Below are 23190 nucleotides of genomic sequence, written 5' to 3' on the forward strand. Positions count from 1 at the left end.
AAAGATGGATAAAGGGTATTTTTGCACCAAATTTAATAGCTCAAGGGTATTTTAGGCCTTTTTCCGAATCCTGAACTATGTAACACAAAAGAACTAGAACAAACACTAAAATGATATATATTAAAAATATATCTTGTTGTTGAAATTGGTGAACATTTTAATCCAACAAATTGATGTGTTATAGATGCCATTTTTTTTTTTGGCTGCTTTGAGGGTCCTTAAGGGGTTTAGAGAAAGGTAAGTGTTGAGCGTAACGCCTATGGATTTTGTGGGGTAGATAAGTTGACCTAGATTCAAAATTAAGCTTGTTTGGCGTTTGAGAAAATGACAAAATTATCCATTATGTTTGAGATTAGTTCAAAATAGTCCCGAACAATTTTGGTCCTTTAAACTTATCATTTTTGTCTAGGGGATTCTCAACCGATCACTTATACATATTGAGTTTCTTAACAAAAAAATTCAGCGTTTTGATCGAAGCTACTGAATTTTGCCGAATTCATAACTTTAATTGTAGATCTGCGCTTAATGGACCTGGGGTTGTAAGAGAGAAAAGTAAATTGTTCGGATTAAATTAAGATACGTGACAGCTTATTGAACTAATTGGATCTCTAATGAAGGATCATTAATCACATTTTATATATTTGTCCTGACAACTCGTGAATACAAATAACAAAAAGAATATTAAGAGGCTGTTGAAGCTCTTGGCTGGCTTGTTTAAGGAAAGGAGGTTCAAATGGTGGGTCAATGAACATGTCTTCACAGCTCTTGATAATTGTCTGAACATAAAGTATTATGACCTTGCAACATTTGAACCCGTAAACTACACTATCTAAGCATTCACCAATGCTTTGACTGACTTCCTGGAAGTTGTCCAAATAAATCCCAATTCTCATTCCCTGTTTGATGTCCTGTTCTTGGTCAAGGGTTGAGTTGATCACAAACCTAGCAATAGAAAACGCATTGTACTTTGTAAACAACGATTATGGTAATATTCGTGATGCCTCCTGGTCTAAACTCGGGGTCTGTTGTTAATGTCTCTGAACAAAACGAAACATTCTATGTCTTGGAACAAATATCATCAACTAGATCACCTTTCACAGCTGGTATTACCAGAAACATAGTAGATAGGAGAAAAGCTAATGTGAAAGAAGTCAGTTTGATGGCCTCAAATGAATACATTATTTGGAAGAGATTGTGTGATGTGTGAACTTGGAAGAAAACATAAAAGCAGAAGGATACGCTTAATTAATGGCATTGGTGAGAGTCTACGCAATATCTGATTTTCAACAAAACAAGTCCAGAATTTTAAAGCACATTGACTGATCTGCTGAGACAGATCTACCAGTCAAAAAAGACAAATATAGAATTTAGATACACCTACCAAAAAAGCGGAGTAAATGGGAAGTTCTGTAATGCCTAGCACCATCTTAGTGCTAGGCAGTTGATGCTTTCAAACTTGTACTCAATTGACATCAACTTCAGCGACGTTTAAATCAGGTTACAATTTCATCTTTATTATGGAAAAAGATTCAGAAGATAAGCATTCATATGATGTATTTGGGATCCCAAATAAAGGGAAAAAGGGTCTGCTCGAGTAACAGCAGCAATAAAAATCCTATTCTAAGCGTTCAAGATTCTCAAAGGAATAACAAAAACAAGACTATCGAGGATATAACACAGGCCTACATGTGAATGGGCTTGTCATAAGTGGCCATTGCTGCTTCTTTGAGTGCCTCACTCATTGTTGGATGTGCATGGCAAGTACGAGCAATGTCCTCACTTGATGCTCCATACTGCAAAGCCAGGACAGCTTCGTGAATAAGCTCCCCTGCGTTAGGTGACATAATATGGACACCCAATATCTTATCGCTCTCTTTCTCAGCAATTACCTTGACAATTCCCTCAGCATCATCGATTGCCTTGGCTCTACTGTTTGCTAGGAAAGGAAATTTGCCAACACGATAATCAACTCCAAGTGCCTTTACCTGTTCCTCGGTTTTCCCAACAGAAGCCACCTCGGGGTGGGTGTAAACCACACCGGGAACCATATCATAGTCTACATGACCCTCTTTGCCTGCAATGAACTCCACACAAGCAACACCATCCTCCTCTGCCTTGTGAGCCAACATCGGTCCAGGAATGACATCACCAATAGCATGTACCCCAGGGACGTTAGTGGAAAAACGTTCATTGACCAAGATTCTACCACCCTTGTCAGTTTCGACTCCAATCTTGTCCAATCCAAGCCCTGAAGTGAACGGAACTCTTCCAGCAGAAACAAGAACAACATCAGCCTCGAGAGTAGTCTGATCACCACCAGATGCAGGTTCAACGGTCAACTTCACACCATCACCTGTAGTATCAACTGACACCACCTTAGTCTTTAGCATGAATTTCATCTTTTGCTTCTCAAGAGTACGTTGGAATTGCTTGCGAAGTTCACCATCCATGGATGGAACAATATCAGCTAAAAATTCAACAACAGTCACCTCTGAGCCGAGGCGGCCCCAAACAGATCCCATCTCAAGGCCTATATAGCCAGCACCAATAACAACTAGTCTTTTTGGAATTTCAGTCAAAGCTAATGCTCCAGTGGATGACACGATTCTCTTCTCATCAATGGTTATGCCAGGTAGACTTTTGACATCAGAGCCAGTTGCAATAATAATATTTTTGCCTTTAACAACAGAATTATCACCTTCGACGGTGTCAACAGAAATTTCAGAAGGGGAGAGGAATTTACCATAGCCCTTAACATAGTTTACTTTGTTCTTCTTGAATAGACCCTCAATACCTCGTGTTAAGTTAGACACAGCTTTATCTTTTTGTCCCATCATGGCAGGGAGATCAACTTCGACAGAAGAAAACTTCACACCATGATTGGCAAATGAATGCTGCGCTTCATGAAACATGTGGGACGAATGAAGCAGTGCCTGACGTAAGTCATAACAAGTAAAGAGAATGTTAGAAGATTAGATGTGAACAAGTTTCAGACTTCACAAAATGACTACTAAAATGTTTCAAGCAGAGTCAGTGAAAAAATATAATAAAATCATGGACCACTATACAACAATATTTTCAGAATGACATCTAAACTTCATATGCAGAAGAATCATCTAATGTTTCCATGATGTCACATAAACAGCAAACAAATTATTACCTCACGAACTCTGAATATGGATTATCAAAAGAGAGAGGGGAAAGGCAACAGTAAGTCGATGTCATTTAACAAATATGCAATCTATGGGCACAAGTTCACAAATCTGGCACCGGGTTATTTGTCATTGCTGAACAAAATTTCCTCTCAGGGAAGTTATATTATTGGAGTTGGTACATGAGAACCCACCATCATGTAACATTCAAGGGCATCGATGAAAACATTTTGGCAATAGTGAAAATAGTGGGCACATATAATTCATCCCATGCATCACCTTTGCAGCATTTCAGCAAGATCCCTCAACTCCATATCGTCTTGCTAAATTTCCAAACCAAGGGAAGATCACACAATCATGAAACAACTATAACATTGGAAGCTCATAAAAGGTAAAAGAAACTATGGCAAATGAAAAAATTACGAAAAAGCTTTCTGAAAGTCAAAATCTGATCTGGGACAGTACCCTTCCCATTTATTGGCGGGTCAATCAGAAGTGTTCAACTGTAATTAACTTGAATAGGAAGTATTGAAAGGAAACTAACAACAACAACAACGCCTCACTTCCAAAGAAGTTGGGGCCAGCTATATGAATCCTCACTGACCATGTGACTCCATTTAAGCTCATCTAAGGTCAATATTTATATATTAAAAAAATTGGAAAAGGAAACTGAATTCTTTTATATTTAAAATTCAAAAAAATACGAAGCTCGAAGCAGAAAAAGGTCTAGGCACATATAATTCTCACTGTAAGTTGCATGTCAATTTCTTGTAGATATCACAACTTCCAACTTCTCCTCTGAGTGTCCGCACTGGCGCATAGTTAGGCACATAATCACTCAATTACAAGTGATATTTGATAATGATCTGAAGTCAAAATCACAAGTTCACATTCCTAATATTGCAAAATACATATTTTTGCTCACTATTCAATAGTAGAATAATATCTAGAGGCTATCATCCTTGCGTTAATCCAAAATTCATAATCAATGAACTAAAACTCAATCCCAGTGTAGTCGGGTCAACCATATGAAAATCTTTACCCATTCTACTGGTTATCAAAAAATATTTATCCATTCAACTCTATTTAGGATCTTTTTCATTTCAATACTAAACAATTTGTCTTTTACAAAAAATAGTAGCTCTCTACATCTCAAATTGTCTATCTCTCCAACCAAAACTAGAGGACTCCTCACTGATATTGAACCTTAATATAAGCATACAACAATTAGATCTTAGTTCTAATTAGTTGATGCCCCTTCATTGTATTATGTTCTTATCTAAATTCACAATGATTCCAAGAGATAAGACAATTTTCTTCCACGTGATCTTAAGTCTGACTGGTCCCTTTTTACCATCTCCCACCATCAAATTGATAAAACACATACGAACTGCTACATCTGAAGATCTACGTCGGATATGCCAAGCCACCTCAAATGACAATTTCCCATTTATTCTCTATCTGCTACTTGCACCTTCTATCGGATGTAATCATTTCTGTTTTTATCCAATCTTGTACAATACCATATGCGTTTTAAGTCTTACTATCCGCATTTCTACGACAATATGTTGGATCTTAAAGACCCAATATTTACTTCCATAAAACTTTGCTAGTCTGACAATCGTTATATATAATTTGTATTTTGCTTTGTTAGACGTATTTGTTTGCACTACAATCTCATAAACTTTTCCGTTTCCACCATCCTATTTTAATTACGTATTACAACATCTATATTTTATTTTGTCATTCTCTTGGAAGAATGAAGACACGTAAGCACAAGGTAGTTGCACATTGAGTCAGTGGAATCAATAGAACTGGAATAACAAGCAATCGAAAGATCAAATAGATCCTAAGAAAAAGATCTAACTTTGAGAAAATAGTAGTAATAATAATAAAACAGACATACAAGGAAAACATTTCTGAATTGAGAAAGTGAAAGTCAATCAATCAACTTGTACATCTCAATCTCAAAATAAGTTTAGCATCAACTATACAAAATCCTCTATATCCATTAGGTTTCACAAAATTCATCATAATTTGACTATTTTCTTCTAATTAAAAGGGCAATATTCTGAATTGAAAATCAATCAATCAACTTGTTCATCTCAATCTCAAAGTAAGGTTAGCATCAACTACTACAAAATCCTCTATATCCATTAGGTTTCAGAAAATTCATCATATTTGACTATTTACTACTCCATATGTCTCAATATATGTGATACAGTTCAGATTTCGAGAGTCAAACCTCTTTATTTTGACCGTGAATTAGGAACTCCTTATAAGCCGCAATAATTAACAATTTGAAATATTTAAAGGGCATACGAACAAATTGCGATCAAAGATTTTCCTGTTTGCCTCTTGAAATCCGAACTCTATCACATAAATTGGGACAGCAGGAGTACTATTTTCTTCTACAAATCTAGTACCTTAGAAGGAATACAACCAACATTAAGGGAAGTACCACATTTCTCAATACATGTGTTTTTAATCCCAAAGCTGTGCCGCTTTAATATGAGACGAATTGCAACTTATAGTATTTTTTCGTATAGTTTTTGAACATGGCCCCTAAATTTTTTGTTGAACATTAAAATTTTAATTTTAAAATATTAAATTAATCCAATTCAATTTAGCTCCAAGATTAGTCATATTGACTCTACCGAAAGTGAAAGGACCAATCAACTTGTACATCTCAATCTAAATATAACTTAGCATCAGCTAAAGAAAATCCTCTGTATCCATTAAATTCATCATAATTTGACTATTTTCTTCTATTATATACTACAAACCTCGTAAATTTCAAATCAAATAACCAGAAAAATACTTATATAAATCCTCTATGTATTAGGTTTCACAAAATTCATCATAATTTGACTATTTTCTACTATTATACTCAATAAAGCTCGTAAATTTCAAATCAAAGGATAAGAAAAATAGTAGTAGTACCTTAGAAGGAATACAACCAACATTAAGGCCAGTTCCACCTAAGGTACCCCGTTTCTCAATACACGTAGTTTTGAGCCCTAATTGTGCGGCTTTGATCGCCGCCACATAGCCACCGGGACCACCACCGACAACAATTTAACTTTGAAATTCCCATTTTACCCTTAATGAAATGATTTATAGCCACACAAATATCTATGCCTTATTTCAGATCACAAGTTTCAAAAGTCTTTCTAAAACTCCGTGCCCAGTCAAACGCCTTATATGAAATCATCGGCATCCATTAAATTCATCATAATTTGACTATTTTCTACTATTATACTCAATAAAGCTCGTAAATTTCAAATCAAAGGACAAGAAAAATAGTAGTACCTTAGCAGGAATACAACCAACATTAAGGGAAGTACCACCTAAAGTACCACATTTCTCAATACATGTGTTTTTAATCCCAAAGCTGTGCCGCTTTAATATGAGACGAATTGCAACTTATAGTATTTTTTCGTATAGTTTTTGAACATGTCCCCTAAATTTTTTGTTGAACATCAAAATTTTAATTTTAAAATATTAAATTAATCCAATTCAATTTAGCTCCGAAGATTAGTCATATTGACTCTCGAGAAGCGCGAAAGTGAAAGTCAGTCAATCAACTTGTACATCTCAATCTAAATATAACTTAGCATCAGCTAAAGAAAATCCTCTGTATCCATTAAATTCATCATAATTTGACTATTTTCTTCTATTATATACTACAAACCTCGTAAAATTTCAAATCAAATAACCAGAAAAATACTTATATAAATCCTCTATATATTATGTTTCACAAAATTCATCATAATTTAACTATATTTTTTTCTACTAAATTTCAAATCAAAGAGTTATTAAAAAAAAATAAAAAAAATAGTAGTACCTTAGAAGGAATACAACCAACATTAAGGCAAGTACCACCTAAAGTACCACGTTTTTCGATACATGTAGTTTTAAGCCTTAATTGTGCGGCTTTGATCGCCGCCACATAGCCACCGGGACCATCACCAATAACAATTTTAACTCTGAAATTCTCATTTTACCCTTAATGAAACGATTTATACCACACAAATACTTATTTAGTACTCACAAGTTTTCAAAAGTCGACCTAAAACTCTGTGCCCAGTCAAACAACTTATATGAAATCATCTGTATCCATTAAATTCATCATAATTTAACTATGTACTACTATTATACACTACAAAACTTGTAAATTTCAAATCAAAGAGTTATAAAAAAATAGTAGTAGTACCTTAGAAGGAATACAACCAACATTAAGGCAAGTACCACCTAAAGTACCACGTTTTTCGATACATGTAGTTTTAAGCCCTAATTGTGCGGCTTTGATTGCTGCCACGTAGCCACCGGGACCGCCACCTATAACAACGACGTCGTTTTCATCGGATCCTGATGATGCGAAACCTCTCGTTAATGAAAATGAATATTTGGAACTGTTGTTGTAGAGAAATCTGGATGACAGATTTCGTCTAGCTAAGGTCAAAATCGACATTTTTGAAAGTTTAGGTATCGGAATTGTTAATTTTCCGGTAGGTTTTTGGGAGATTCGATGCCAACTGTTTGAGTTGTTGAAGACGGAGTTTTGTGCTCTTACTGCAAAAAAGTTTATTCGCTCTTTTTTTTTTAAAAAAAAAAATAATAATAATAATAATAATAGTCAAATTATTCGCTCTATGTTGAGTTGTGAATTTGCCTTGATGCAGTGTGTAACTGTACAGTATTAATTCTGATGATTGACGTCACTACATACATGATACGACCCTGATGAATTTTGTAACAAAATAAAAAAAATTGCTTATTTACGAGAACCTTTTTATTTGTGTTGCTTTATTAATCTATATATATTATCACTACACATATTTTTATTTCATGATTGATGTAGAGTTTCTCTACAAGCAACCACAAGTGCCAACACCCTAGTATTAGCTACGGTGTTAAATAGGCGGATTGAATTGAATTTGAGTGGATTAAGATAAGGGAAAAGTGTCTAAAATACTCCTCCACTTTGGAAAAAGAGCTAAATATATCCCCCATTACAAATTTGGATAAAACATACCCCTCCCTCATTAAAATTTTTAAATATACCCCTATCTTAACGGAATTCCCAACAAAACTCAATTTTATCTTTAAACCCGCTTCATTTAAACTCAACTCAACTACATAAAAAACTCATATGCGACTAATTTGTTCTCGAGTACTACGTCTGGAGCCATTAGGCACAAGAGCAAGTAACCCATATGAGTTTTTTATTTAGTTGGGTTGAATTTAAAAATGAAATCGGGTTATATTGAAGATTTCCAGCCAAAGTTAGGCGAAGGCCAAAATTTAGAGACCACCAATTTGAGGGGCAAAAATTAAAGATCAGTGCCTTTGAAGGGCAATCCGCACAAAAAAATGACACAAAGTGGCAACTTTGGATGGGTTTTCTAAATCACCAATTCCAACTTATAATTTTTCACTTATTTTTGTTATTTTGGCTTAAAACAAGTATTTAAAAACATATTTTTATCCTTCAAACACTATAAAAATGCTAAAAAATTATTTTGTCTTAAAAACACCTAAAACAAGTCAATGCCAACAGGCTCTTACACTATTAGCTAAGGTGTCAAATAGGCGAGTCTAGTTAGATTTGAGTGGATTAAAATGAGCTGAGATTGTAATAAATGGATGATCAAAGAAGTTCATATAAAGGAATCAATGACCTTTCTAATCCGTCCAAAGGTACTTGAACTTAAAAGAATTGTAAAAATGCAAACAATAAATTATAACCCAAGTTGTCCAACTCTTACTATGTTCCTGTTTTTTTATTTTCTTATAATGTGTTTAAGTACTTAATTAATATATTTATTACGACTCTATACAACATAATAATTTATTTATTTTTAAAAGAATTATCTTTCACCAACACTTTGACTTACCAAGTATTAGGTGAACCGAATATAACTGGTTAAATGACGGGAAAAAAAAAGAATATAACAGGTTAAATGGACCAAATTATAAGTTTATGACTTCCCTATCACCAGAACGAGGCTGCAAATTGAAAAAGTCGAAACAGGCAGATATATTTAAATCAGAAATTACTAATACACACAGGCACATAAATGAATATAAGGAAGCTATATATAAACTCACACAAGAACCATAATAAAACAACTTTAGACATTGAGCTACAATTTAAACTGGAGACACTCTCAATAACTGAAATCCAAGGTAACATCATCAAACCGAGGTCTAAAATTTCATTTAAACAGGGTCATGGACATTACATTTGTTTTCAGTCAACGATACAACGACTAAAGAATACCAAAAGTAAGCATTTTGCTTTATCTTTTTGTCTTAATACTGAAGAAAAGATATGGAAACCTTGAATCTGTTGAAAAATAGAAGCCAAAAGGAAGAAACTTCCACTGTATTTGTAGCAATATCAGCCATCTTCCGAATCCCAACCACAAACAAAAAATTAGCATCTCAACCACGTTCTCCTCGAAAGGAGAAATGAAGAACAGAACATTTCCCAAGAAACTGATTCTTGGATCAACTTTGGTAGGACCAAGTATATTATACGACAGGGAACTAATTTTTCCCCGGGTATCAACACTTACTGGAGTAATACATACTTCACTTAAGGACTGTTTTTCCAGACCCACCGGCCTCATCACGCTGGAAAGCTCTAGGATCAAGGGGAATTGTTCCAATCGTTAAGAAACCAGAAGATTCGGCACGTCCATTAACTTTAACAGGCATCGATCCCACAGTGACAACATCAACTGACTGGGTGCTTGCCACTGTGTTAGCAGTACTATGTACATCCAGGGGCTGAGCTTTCGATGGTTTCGGGTTGATAGTTAGGGAGCCAATCTTCAGTGCACTATCAACTTGTGGACCTCCTTCAGCCACAAGTTTGTCACCATTATTTGCATTCTCTTTGTTGGCTTTAGACTCTATAGAATCCAGTTCTGCAGGAACAGCCATGCAATTTCCAGATTGTTTGTGTTCAATAGGCTTCGAGATCTTCTCACTTTCACCAGAAGGTAAACCAAAACTAGAATTTAGCTTGCGGGGAGGATCTATTACAGGCACAAAAAATGGGCTCTCATAGCTCCTGAATAGCAGCTTGGCTTTCTCTTCCTGCAACACTTTCTGTCTATTTTCATAATACATGAAGTCATCTAGTAGTGATGTTCTTGACGCATAATCCTTGAATACTTTCAGCATCTCAATGCCTTTCTTGTAACGTATCTGCACATTGAATAAAGGATGTCAGTTTTTTTTTCCAATGCCTTTCTTGCAGCATATGTGCTTATTCACAATAAGGAGAAAAGGCAAATTTTTCTAAAATGTGGAGGCCAACTTCAGTAGAATGAAATGCAAGACAATGGCATCATGCCAGGTCTAAACAACTGTAATATCATACCATCAGATGCCAAAAGAGTGAGAATTCTTGATTAACATTGCAGTTACAGAAATGAACAATAAAGACAGCTCAAGAAATTAGGTAGCAGGTTCTATGGCATTTCCATATGGAGTTCATGTAGTAGCAGGTTTTAGGCATTGCCAATACATGTTTCATATATAACCACCTCAGACTAAAAATACTAATTTCAGATAAACATACTGATGGAAAAAGTAGTAGAAGCAAAGATAATATATATGTTGCAGCATGCAGAATTAAATAACAAACCTCTTGTGTGTCTCTGCTGTTAGTTACTGGCTTGTTCTCGTTGTTCTCTAATATAATATGCCTAAAGTTAGGGTTTGGGACATCCTTTATGAAGTGCCACTTCACAGGGAAGCTACCACTCCACTTATCTTGCTGCCAGAAATCCATGTCCTTGTAGAAGTCTACAGGACCAGTCATTTCAGTAACACCACAAAACTGGCCACTTGCATTAACCTTCATGGTCAAGATTCAAAGAAAATATCAAATTAGTTGAGTTTTTTGGACAATGAAATATTTGACTAAAACAATTGGTGCTTACTGCTGATTAGACCTAGTGGTAGAAATCAACTAACCGAGAAAAAAAGGAATATTGGACAGCCTCTTGGATTTCCAGCAGCAATTCTCTGAGCATCTTCATAAGCACCATTCAGCTTTTTGTTCCCATTAGGGGTAGATGACCAAACATTGTACTTTATACTCTTGTGCACATCATCCTCACTGTATGATTTAATTACGAAAAACTTGGCATTCACAAAGTCCATCAAAAAATCACCTCTATTATACTCATCAGCATGAATAACTATATTCCCTTGCACATCAACAGCTCCTGCTCTTGTAGTGTAGGCCTTCACAACCAATTGCTTTTTCGTTTTGTCATTTCTAGGTCCTCGATTCTGTTCTGTCAATGTATCAGGGCTACCTTTCCCATCACTTGGGGCTATTCCATTTAGAAACTTTGGTCTGACTTTATCTGTATTAGCTCGCTCATGCGCACCTCTGAGACCAGACAAGTCAATATCAGAAGGAAGAGGAGCCCTCAGTTGACCATGATTAGACAGAGCCTTCCCATGAATAATGCTTCCTATAGCTTGAGCAACTTTACCCTATCAAAGGATTCATAAAAAAATCAGAAAGTGATGCATGAGCCACAGTCCAATGAAGAGGTGAAGAAAAGATACAAATTAGAGTTTCTATAATAAGTACAAGTGCACACTTGAAAATAGAATAAAACTAACAAATCAACCAACATAAAAGCAGCCCGACCCTATTGGACACCTTCCAAACACGGAAGAAAGCTCCTTACCGGGTGTACTTGAGAGGATGGACTGGAAAAACCATGCGACACATGTTGCTTGCTCGATGCAGCATTTATCTTTGCACTTTCAGATCCCCTATTGGATGCACTTTTATAGCCTGAAGCTGGGCCTAATGAATTTGGGGTAAAGATTGGAGATGTTGAGGATAAATTACGCTTAAGACGGAGATCTTCAGCTCTATTATTAGTAGTAGCTATAATACTATCCATTATTTGGTCTGCAGGATTCGCAAGAGTACCAGAGGAGGATGGTGCCACCATGGGAAAGTACGATGGTGATCCCAAGTTTTCATAAGGGGGGATTGTGTAGTAATGTTGTGGCCCTGCACATGGACCATCAACTCCTACCACAGCACCGGGAATGTAAGGGTTGTATGGGTTATATGAAGACTGTGCACATCCATAGTTAGGTGTATAATATACATAAGGGAAACTTTCAGTTTGAGCATCCTGAAATGAAAAACAAGCAAACATGAGTTACAAAATACAGTCAACACAGACAATACACTGCAATAAAAATTAATTAATTATTAATGTACTTTGGTTAACTAGGTCCACAAATGAACTAACCAACAACAACAACAACAACAACATGCCCAGTAGAATCCCACAATGTGGGGTCTGGGGAGGGTAGAGTGTACGCAGACCTTACCCCCACCTTGAAAGGTAGGGAGGCTGTTTCCGAAAGACCCTCGGCTCAAGAGAGAAAACAAATGAACTAACCATATACTGAATATCTTGACCATCCAGACCAAAAAATCTTTGGTGGCCATCCCAATCACCGGGGGATTCTAATCCTGACCAAATAAAACGTTAACATAAGTAAAGGATCCAGCTATCATTGGCAATTTGGCATCTCAAGTTAAATCCTAGTATCATACCTGTACAGAAATACCCATAATTGGTGGTAGGTGGATAATATAATCCCTGATCAACAACAAACTCAGGGGCTCCTTCATTATACATAGCTTGAAAGTTGTGAAGCAGCGGACTGGAGATATGCAGGTTTGCCTCAGTACTCTGAATCTGGTACCACAGAGAAAATACCTTTATCAATTGAACCATCACATTCTAAAATAAAATGACACTGATAAGTCACTGAACATTGTTCATGAGGGCAAAAATATCTTAAATACCATTACTAATCACTAATCCCAAACTTTACCATATAATCATCCACATAACCTCGCTCAGGAATATTATATACTTCCATTACCATGCCAGGACTACCACTCCTTTACAGAAAAGAAGTAAAACAAAAATGCAATAACCAATGTGTGTGTGACCCTAACAGGCAAAATTGACTCAAGAAGAAGCAGAAATTATTTCAGAAGAAAAAGAAAATCCAGCAATTTGTCAGAACTGCTAGACAACAAACAAAAACCTAGTAACCGACCCACAAAAGACAATAGCAAAGAAAATTTAAAAATGCACTACCATCCATCAATTTCATCGGCAAAAAGTCATACTACAAGTTTGACCAAACTCTTACTCCAACATCTGATGCATCCAACTAGCTAAGCCCAACTCCCATGTATGCTCATAAATTCGCCACATCAGTCTCCATTTCAGCCACAACTCAACTCACACAAGGAAATGATACACTTGAAAGACATACAATTAACCACGAATACAATCCAAGCTATAGTTAGAACATCTTTTGTCATCTACAATCAACTAAATCTCAGATCATAAACTAGCTAACATCAGCTAAGCAAATCCTCATCCTAGTTAGACTATTTTAGCCAGGCCTGCTCCTACATTTGGGCTTGATACCAAGAATATTTTGTAAAGCTCACATAAGCACTCACGTATTATTATTTTTTATAACAGTGGTGTCTAGTACAGCTTGCACGCACCTCCCGCCAACAACATGTACCAGCCACCAGGTAACTCTGTCAACCATGGCTTAGACAGGGCAGCCCAGGGTCCGGGGAAGGGCCGCACCCCAAGGTGCGTAAGGTAGACAGCCTACCCTAACGCAAGTATAGTGGCTGCTTCCACGGCTAGAAACCGTGACCTGTGGAGATGACTTTACCGTGGCTCCAAGACACCACAGATGAGAAGAATCACTTAATATTTTTGTCTCCGCTAGACCTTATGATTCTCCTCCCACTAAGCACTCCGAATTTCACGCAAGCAAGAAAAGTAAGATTATTTGAAGTTCGAAACGAAAGCTGAAGTGGCATGATCGCAAAGCAAATTAGGTATCCATAAAGAAGCATAGCCAAACCATTTCGGATAAAATATGTTTTAACTCAATCAAAACAGAAGAACATAAACCCTAAAGGAAAAACAACATGTTCCGTCTAAAATACAACTACCAACTTAATACGGTAACTTTTGCACAGGCAGTATATTTTTGTTAAGAAATTCATTAAATATGTACAAATATTAAATTTAGAACCCAATTATTATCACTTGAAATCATTATTCTAAAATTCAAAACCTATAAAGTTGGAATCCTGGGTCTACTACCTCAATCACAAACTAGTTGAAGTCAATTATATCCCGCACATTAACAACAACAGACACAGCGTAATCCCACAAGTGGGGTCTGGGGAGGGTAGAGTGTACGCAGAATTTCGCCTCTACCTTGCGAGGAAGAGAGGTTGTTACCACCCTCGGCTGAAGAGAGAGCATGACAAAAAAGGTCAAACAAGGATCAATGAAAGTAGAGAACATATTCTGTCTAAAACACAACTATCACACCTCAATTCCAAACTAGTTGGTACCAACTATGTTCCATCTATCAAAAGAATCTAAACTTTATACAAAAAAACAGCATAGGCACCAAATACTAAGCACAATAAATCCTAAAAAAAAAAAAATACAAAATTAATAAAAATTTGCTGAATTGAGAAGAAATAATTATCAATTGCAGAGCAGATTCAACTGAAGAGCAGAAAAAAGGATTTTTTATTTTATTTTATTTTTTACCATTATGTGATCTCTAGTTGAAGTCAATTATATTCCTCACATTAAACACAAAATCTAAGATACAACTATCAAAAAAATCTAAACTTTATACAAAAAACAGCATAGGCATCAACTTAAATCCTTAAAAAAATAATACAAAACTAATATAAAATTGCAAAGCAGATTCAACTGAAGATCAGAAACAAGGAATTTTTTACCATTATATAATCTCTAAAGCAATTTTTTACCATTATTACCAAATACTAAGCACAATAAAGTCCTAATAAAATACAAAATTAATAAAAATTTCTAAATTTAGAAGAAAAAATTACCAAATGCAGAGCAGATTCAACTGAAGAGCAGAAAAATACAATTTTTTACCATGATACAATCTCTAAAGCAACTTTTTACCATTATTACCAAATACTAAGCACAATAAAGTCCTAATAAAACACAAAATTAATAGAAATTTACTTAATTGAGAAGAAAAAATTACCAATTGCAGAGCAGATTCAGCACAAAGCTGCAAAAAACAACTTTTTAACCATTATATAACCTGTAAATTTGTTAAATAAGACATGGTTAATTAAAAACCCTAACCCTAGAAAGAGAAAAAAACGAATTATAGATTTGGGGAAAAAAAAATTGGCGGACTTTTGTGAAACGAAAAATTGGAATAACGCGAATTGAGAGGTAATAAGTGGCGTGGGTGGGTGGGTGGGTGGCTTGGGGTGCGTGGTGATTAGGGGGGTGGGGTTGATGGCAAGAGGTATAAGCAGTGTACAACACGAAAACGGTTGCACGATAAGTTTGGATGTGCCTTTTTACAATTGTGACGCTTCTTATATAGAACTAGATGACGTATGCGAAACGAACCAACACTTTGGAATATTTGTATGTAGTTATGTTTGGGTAGTGATATATATATATATATATATATATATCCTAATAAGTATATATATATATATACACTTAGCGCGCATATATATATATATACATACACACACACATATATATATATATATATATATATATATATATACATACATACACTATGTTCAAAACACGATTAATATAATATTGTAATTTGTGCTCCGTATTCAAAACAGTTTGCTACGAATACAAAGCAAAAATTTATTAATACTTTTTAAAAGAGAAGACTTGTTTAAAAAACTATTTTCCTCTCTTTGAGACAAAACAATAAGAATATTTAAACCATTGATACTTTGAATTTTAATTCGATTAATTTAAAGGTGTAAAATATTCTATTGTTAATGTATGTAGATTGGACCTAAATAATACTTATTATTATTATTTTTTATCAAATTTTGATTTGGATAATTCTAATTCAAATTATTAAATTAATTTTACATGTTTAAAACGAAACAAAGTAGAATTTTGATTTTCTATTTAAACGAAGAACTACTATTTTTAATTTTTGGTGAATATTCTTGGTTTAGCTCATTTTACTTGTCATGTATTTGTCTTTTGCACCTTTTTTAAGGAAACGTCAATTAGAATTATAATTTGACTAATTTACCTTATTTATTATTTGATCTCCATTTAATATTATTTTTCTTTGCGACATTAATCTCTTTTCACATTTACGAGTGAGAATAAAAATGAAAAAGTAATTAATTCTATCTTATTTTAAAATATAAATATTTTAAGTATATTTATTTTAGTAAACATAACAAATAAATGACATGGCGAATAGCAAATACAATAGTTAAATATCTACATTAGATCTGTAATATATAAGAAAAGAAAGAAATTGTATGGTTTGGCTACTTAACCTTTTGAAGAAAAAAAAGCAATAATATGAAGTCCACATTTTTTGTTTTATAATAATTTCATTCTTTCCACTAATGAGTTGATGGTAATAATACCATTATTGACTTAATGGGGATACTTTGGGAATTACATGAATATTGTTTGATTTTTAATATGAGATGCATGTTTTTTTTTTTTTTTTTTTTTTTTTTTTGACATTGTTTGCTTTTTTAATATATTTTTTTAATTTTTATTTTTTTTTGATATTGCTTGATTTTTGTAATATGGGGACTTTTTTTTTTTTTTTTAAGTTTGGAGGTGGTGTCCACTTTTTCATTTTTTTTACATGATTTTTTTAATATGGAGTCCACTTTTTTTTTTTTTTTTTTTTTTTATAGATTTCATGTTTCTAATATAGTATAAATAAAAATAAAATGACAACTATTTTGAATCATCTATATTTACTGAGGACGACAACTAAAATAGATCGGATGAGTATGTTTTTTTTTCTCTACAACAATAAAAAGTAAGCACGGGAGCATAATATATTTGTCTATTATTCACTTTTTAGAATAGTATGAGAATATTAGAAAATATTATGATAAAAAAAAGTCAGAAATTATTTTCCAAAAAAAATCTTGAACTTATATATTACTTTAAATTACCTCAATTCATTTTCCATAAATGCATCAATATCTTGTATTGCAAAAATCACCTGAAAATACTATAGCCGCTATGCTACGTATTATTATCGTTTTTCACTGTTATTTGATTTGATTTTAATTTTATTGTATTTAACTTTTGATGTGTATCCTTGTGTTTGTACTTAACTTTACAAATAAAAAGAAGGTTATCCCATTTTCATATCTAATATGTCTTAAACTCGTTACTTCTTTATGTATTCTAGATAAAATTTTGTATTAAGAAAAATAATTTTCGGTCTCTTAATTTATTCTTTTAATTTTATGTATAATCGTTATTATAATATAGAATATGTAATACTAGATTCTACAAGCTTCTTTAAAAACTTATCATTTTTTTGCGCAAATTTACCTTTTTTCCTTCATTTGGGGTGGTCTTTAATTATTGCCCTACGCTTAGAAAGATGGTAAAAATATTGTAGGTTCTCAAAATAATTTTTAGTTATGCTTTAAGGCAAAATTTGCATAAAATGAACTTTTTGCAAAGTCTTTCCTTGCGATTTTTTTTAAGTTTTCTAATTCAAATCCAAAATCTCGGGATATTTTAGCGTTTCAAAAAAATTAAAGACAGAATTATAGGGACAAAAATTAAAGACCACCCCAACAAAGGGCAATCGTGCAAATTGCCCACAACTTATTGAATTGGTAGGTTACTAAAAATCCGTAGTTCAAAAATATTTGTCACTCATATTCGTCCACTTTTACCTTATCCTCTATATTAAAAATAGATGTTCACTTTTATTTATCAAATTTGAATTAAGAAATAATTTATCATTTGATACTTGTCCTACCCTTATATTATTAAGTACTTCTAATTATTTTCAGTTGATTTTTCAATAATTGAGATGACTCATAATAATTAGGGACGGTAAAATTATACTATATGGTAGTTATCCTACTAATCCACCCCCTCTAATTCTTTGGTTAACCGGTCATATCATCTTTATTTACTAAGATAGTTGACTCGTTTAACCACGATTAATATAAGATTAGGTTAGAATTATATTTCCTCTCCTTTATACAATACTTTTTCTATTTATACGGGCCTCTATTTCAATTTATGTGAATCTATTTTTTTTTTAATTCGTACCAAAATGAATGACATCTTTCCTAACTTGGAAATAAATTCACTTTACGAAATAATTTACAGCCACTTAAATATTCAAGGCTTATTTTAAATCACAAATTTTAAAATTTTTTATTCTTTCTTAAATATCGCATCCAATTAAAAGAATTTACATAAATTGAAATAGAGAAAGTATTATATTTATAATATATGAGGTAGGTGTCAATGTCAAAGTTTTTATCACTACGGGTAAAAGTCTGATGCATGGATGAATTTTTTTTTATTTTTAAAAAAAGAAATATTTCATTCGTTTTTTATAGAAAAGTTAATAGAAATGGTCATAAATGTTTGATGTACGTTTTTTTACCTATAAGATGTGCTTATTTTTCTGTTTTTGCAATTTAATTATGTCAAATCATGGATCCCATAAGCATACAAAACTCCCCATAAAAAGCAATGCCATTGGTTGGTGGAAGTGTCCAATCATAAAAAAGGAGAGTTGGTACACGTTTGCTTTGAGAAATTGAAAAAGTTATAGCAATCTGACAATTTTACCCTTTGGACGACTACGATCCTTGCTTAACCCACTCTTCTATATAGTTATTAAAACTAGCTTGGTCAAACATCACGGATTTTAGTGTATCATGTGGTTGTAGTTGTAGTTGTATATATATATATACACACATACATTACATGTTCAAAATACGATTAATATAATATTGTAGTTTGTCTTTCCGTATCTAAGACTTTATTTTATTCGTGAAAAAATTTATTAATACTTTTTAAAAGAGAAGATTTGTTTAAAAGAAAACTATTTCTTCTCTTTGAGATAAAATAATAGCAATATTTAAGCATCGAGTTGATACTTTCAATTTTAATTCGATTAATTTAAAAGTATAAAATACTTATTATTTTTTATCAAATTTTGATTTGGATAATTCTAAAAATTATTAAATTAATTTTACATGTTTGAAACGAAACAAAGTAGAAATTAATTTTTATTTAAAAAGAAATGCTATTTTTTAATTTTTTGTAAATATTCTGGGTTTAACTCATTTTACTTGTCATATTTGTCTTTTGCATGATTTTTTTAAGGCGAATTAGAATTATAATTTGACTAATTTATCTTATTCATTATTTGATCTTCATTTGATATTAATCTCTTTTCACATTTATTAGAGTAAGAATAAAAATAAAAAAAAGTAATTAAATTGTATGTTATTTTTTAAATATATATATTTTAAGTATATTTATTTTAGTAAACATAATAAATATAATAAAGCATTTTCTATCTACTTTTTAGAAGAGTTGGTAATATAAAAGATTTTTTACTCTTAAGTAAAAAAATAGGACCGAATACGGATGACGATGTTGCCTCTATAAGCGGCTCTTCTATACGGTAGTAATAGTAAAAAAATACATATAATTTTTTTTATGAAAATTTGATTTGGATAATTCTAATTCAAATTATTATATTAATTTTATATGTTTAAGATGAAACGAAGTAGAAATTTGATTTTCTATTTAAATGAAGAATTTCTATTTTTTATTTTTTAGTAAATATTTTTTGTTTAACTCATTTTACTTGTCATGTTATTTTTTACATATTTTTTAAGGAAACGTCAATTAGAATTAGAATTTCACTAATTTACCTTATTAATTATTTGATCTCTATTTAATATTATTTTTTCTTTTATGACATTAATCTCCAATTTATTAGAGTAAGGAAAAATGAAAAGTAATTAAATTCTATCTTATTTTAATATATAAGTATTTTTATGCGATAATGCTCCCACTAATGGGTTGATTGAAATAAGCATTATTGATTTAATTGTTTGATTTTCTAAGCACTTTTTTTTAACATTGTTTGTTTTTTCAATATGGGATTCATTTTTTTTTTTAATATTAGTTGTTGTTTAATATATATGCCCACAGAAGAGTTTGGATGTGGTGGGTTCCACTTTTTTTTTTTTTTTTTTTTTTTTTTTTTTAACACGAGTTGGTGTTTAATATGGGGCCATGAAGAACTTCTATTTTTAAATTTTTAGTAAATAAGTTTAACTCATTTTTATACCTTTCCGTATTTAAAACTTTATTATATTAGTGTTTGCTAAGAATACAAAGCTTGAACTTTTTTTTTTTTTGACATTGTTTATTTTTTTAATAAGATTAACTCTTTTTTTATATATATATATATATTGCTTGATTTTGTCAATATGGGATACTATGTTCAAAGCACGATTAATATAACATTGTAGTTTGGGTCCGTATTTAAAACTTTATTATATTACATACGCATGGTGTTTAATGAAATTTTTTTTTTAACATTGTTTATTTTTTTTTAATACGGGATTCATTTTTTTTTTTAGTAAATATTTTTCGTTTAACTCATTTTATTGTCTTTCGTATCTAAAACTTTATTATATTAGTGTTTGCTAAGAATAAAAGTACGAACTTTTTTTTTGACATTGTTTATTTTTTAATATGAGATTAACTCTTTTTTTTATATATATATATATTATATATATATTATTTTGTCAATATGGGATACTATGTTCAAAGCACGATTAATATAATATTTACGTATTTAAAACTTCATGGTGTTTATATTTTTTTTTTTTAACAATGTTTATTTTTTTTAATATTAATTTTTTTTTTTTAATATTCTTGATTTTGTTAATACATCATATTTGGATGTGATGGTTTCACTTTTTAGGGGGACCCAAAAAATTTTTTATTTTTTATTTTTGTTATAATTGGGGGGGGGGGGGAATTTTTTTTTTTAATTTATGGGGGTGTTTACAAAATTTTTTAAGTCCCGACGGACGATGTCTTACCTTAGAAATTTTTTTTTGTTTTAAAAGGGGGGGGGGGGGGGGTGTTGAGTGCTTGGGTAGGGATTTGGAAATTTTGGGATATTTAGTTTTTGGATTGAAGAAATTACAATTCAAATAAGTTCGGATTGGATTGGATAGGCGTATGGCAGAGGTAGCGAAATTCATGTGTTAGTTCCACGTAAGTAAAAAAAAAAAAAAAAAACCTTCAAGTTCAAATTAGTATTAACAAATCCAAGTCATGTCCAATATAGCAAATCCATACTAAATAAAAGCATTTTGGAAAAGTAAAAATGAACAAAACAAAATCTTTCGGAAAAATAACACACAGTGACACTTGAGACTTTTGAGAAGTAAGAAAACTCTATGTTATATTTGATTTAGTAGAGAATTGTATATTGTTTTAATATTTTAATGGATACGGCGCCGTCTTAATTTTGGACCTTTAGAAACTATTCTTATTAGTACTGAGCACATATGATACAGGTAGGGTTAGATAAAAGGTATAAAAATTTTGAATTTTCAGATATCCAAAAATTCATAGTACTAATAGCTTGTTTGGCCAAACTTCTAAAAATAGTTTATTTTAAAAAGTACTTTTAGCTAAAAGCAGTTTGTGTTTAATAATTTAAAAATACTTTTGAGCGACGATTAAAAAAAGCTTTTAAAAATGTTTTATGTGTATTTTTTTCAAAAACTTTTAAAAAAAAAGTGTTTTGGGCAAAAGCTATTTTTTGGCTTAAAACCAAATTTGTCCCCAAAAGCACTTATTTTTGTTTCAAAAGCTTGGCCAAACACCTCACTTTTTTAAAATAAGCACTCATTGAAAAAATAAGAAAAATATTAAATAAATTGGATCGAAATCCATAAATTTTAAAAATAAAATTTGAAGTCCGATCCATAATCCAAATATCCAAACCAAATATTTAAAAAGTTTGAATTTCGGGTTGGCCCAAACTGTGCCCACCTCTAGGCTTTGTGCTCGCTTCGTTATACGTTTTTGATATATTTGCCTTCGCATTTAATTTTAGGGTCATACCATCTATAAAAAAGACCTTATCCTACCTTAAAAGGTAAAAGAGATTGTTTCTGATAGACCTTAGCTTATAATAAAGCAATAACAAAGCAAAGTTAAATAGAAAAAAGAAACAATAATCACAACCCAGGGTATGCTAAGCTAAGAAAAAGAGGCAGTAAATAATTTTGCGAAATGAAAAATTGAAATAAGCGATTTGAGAGGTATTAAAGGGTGGTGGGGTAATTGCAGAGGTATAGCAGTGACACTTCTTATATAAGAAATTTTAAGAAAAAGAAAAAATAGAGATAAACAATGTTTTGGGTTCTTTCGAAACATCTAGTGCTTAATGAATTAAAATTAATTAACAATTTTTAAAAAGGAGCAAAAAAAAGAATAAAAGGGTAACCTTCCACTCTTACAAATAGATTATATTTACTCTTCATTATAGCTTTTTAATATATTTATTTTGGTCATTCAATTTTAACATCATATTTATTGTTGTACTCTAAAAAAATTATATTTATCTCTACTTTTTAAGTCCCTATGTCTTACCTTAGGTTTTTTTTTTTTGGGGGGGGGGGGGTGGTGTTGAGTGCTTGGGAAGGGGGTGGGGTTGATGGCAGAGGTATAGGCGTATAGCAGTGCACAACACGAAACAGTTGCACGAAAGTTTGGATGTACCTTTCCACATAGTGACAGACTATTTTTTGATTTTGATTATGTGTGAACATAGAATTATTAAAATTTTTGAAATAAAATTTACATATTTAGAAATTACATAAAAGTACTATAAGTCACCATAATTAATAATTTAAAATATTTAAAAAATATATGAAAAATTACGGTCAAAGAACAATTCGTTTGACTTTCGAAAAGCGAAAAGTATTAAATAAATTGGGACGGAGGGAGCATATGAAAAGAAAATTGGAAGTGAACGACGTCGGTTTGGGTTCCTTCGGACCATCTAGTGCATATTGAATTAAAAATTA

At 32.2% G+C, this 23190-nt stretch overlaps 2 protein-coding genes across 3 annotated transcripts; both read right to left on the bottom strand.

Annotated features, from left to right (window-relative positions):
• Positions 1-1493: 1493 nt before the first annotated feature.
• On the bottom strand, positions 1494-7721 carry LOC132042926 (dihydrolipoyl dehydrogenase 2, mitochondrial). Of its 2 annotated transcripts, none has more exons than XM_059433435.1 (2): positions 7369-7721; positions 1494-2933 (listed from the first exon to the last, which is right to left on the bottom strand). In XM_059433435.1, exons 1-2 carry the CDS (start codon positions 7624-7626, stop codon positions 1683-1685), a joined length of 1509 nt encoding a protein of 502 aa, XP_059289418.1. In that variant the 5' UTR covers positions 7627-7721; the 3' UTR covers positions 1494-1682. The 2 variants fall into 2 exon arrangements, with proteins under 2 accessions (XP_059289418.1, XP_059289419.1); XM_059433436.1 differs by lacking the exon at positions 7369-7721 and adding an exon at positions 6096-6247.
• Positions 7722-9345: 1624 nt separating this feature from the next.
• On the bottom strand, positions 9346-15524 carry LOC132042925 (YTH domain-containing protein ECT4-like). The gene is made up of 7 exons (XM_059433434.1): positions 15306-15524; positions 12772-12916; positions 12614-12687; positions 11879-12340; positions 11148-11678; positions 10816-11028; positions 9346-10373 (listed from the first exon to the last, which is right to left on the bottom strand). The coding sequence occupies exons 2-7, from the start codon at positions 12854-12856 to the stop codon at positions 9753-9755; spliced, it is 1986 nt and encodes a 661-aa protein (XP_059289417.1). The 5' UTR covers positions 12857-12916; positions 15306-15524; the 3' UTR covers positions 9346-9752.
• Between the last annotated feature and the right edge of the window lie 7666 nt (positions 15525-23190).

Source organism: Lycium ferocissimum, unplaced genomic scaffold (genome assembly GCF_029784015.1).
Source record: "Lycium ferocissimum isolate CSIRO_LF1 unplaced genomic scaffold, AGI_CSIRO_Lferr_CH_V1 ctg192, whole genome shotgun sequence".
Taxonomy (NCBI): Eukaryota; Viridiplantae; Streptophyta; class Magnoliopsida; order Solanales; family Solanaceae; genus Lycium; species Lycium ferocissimum.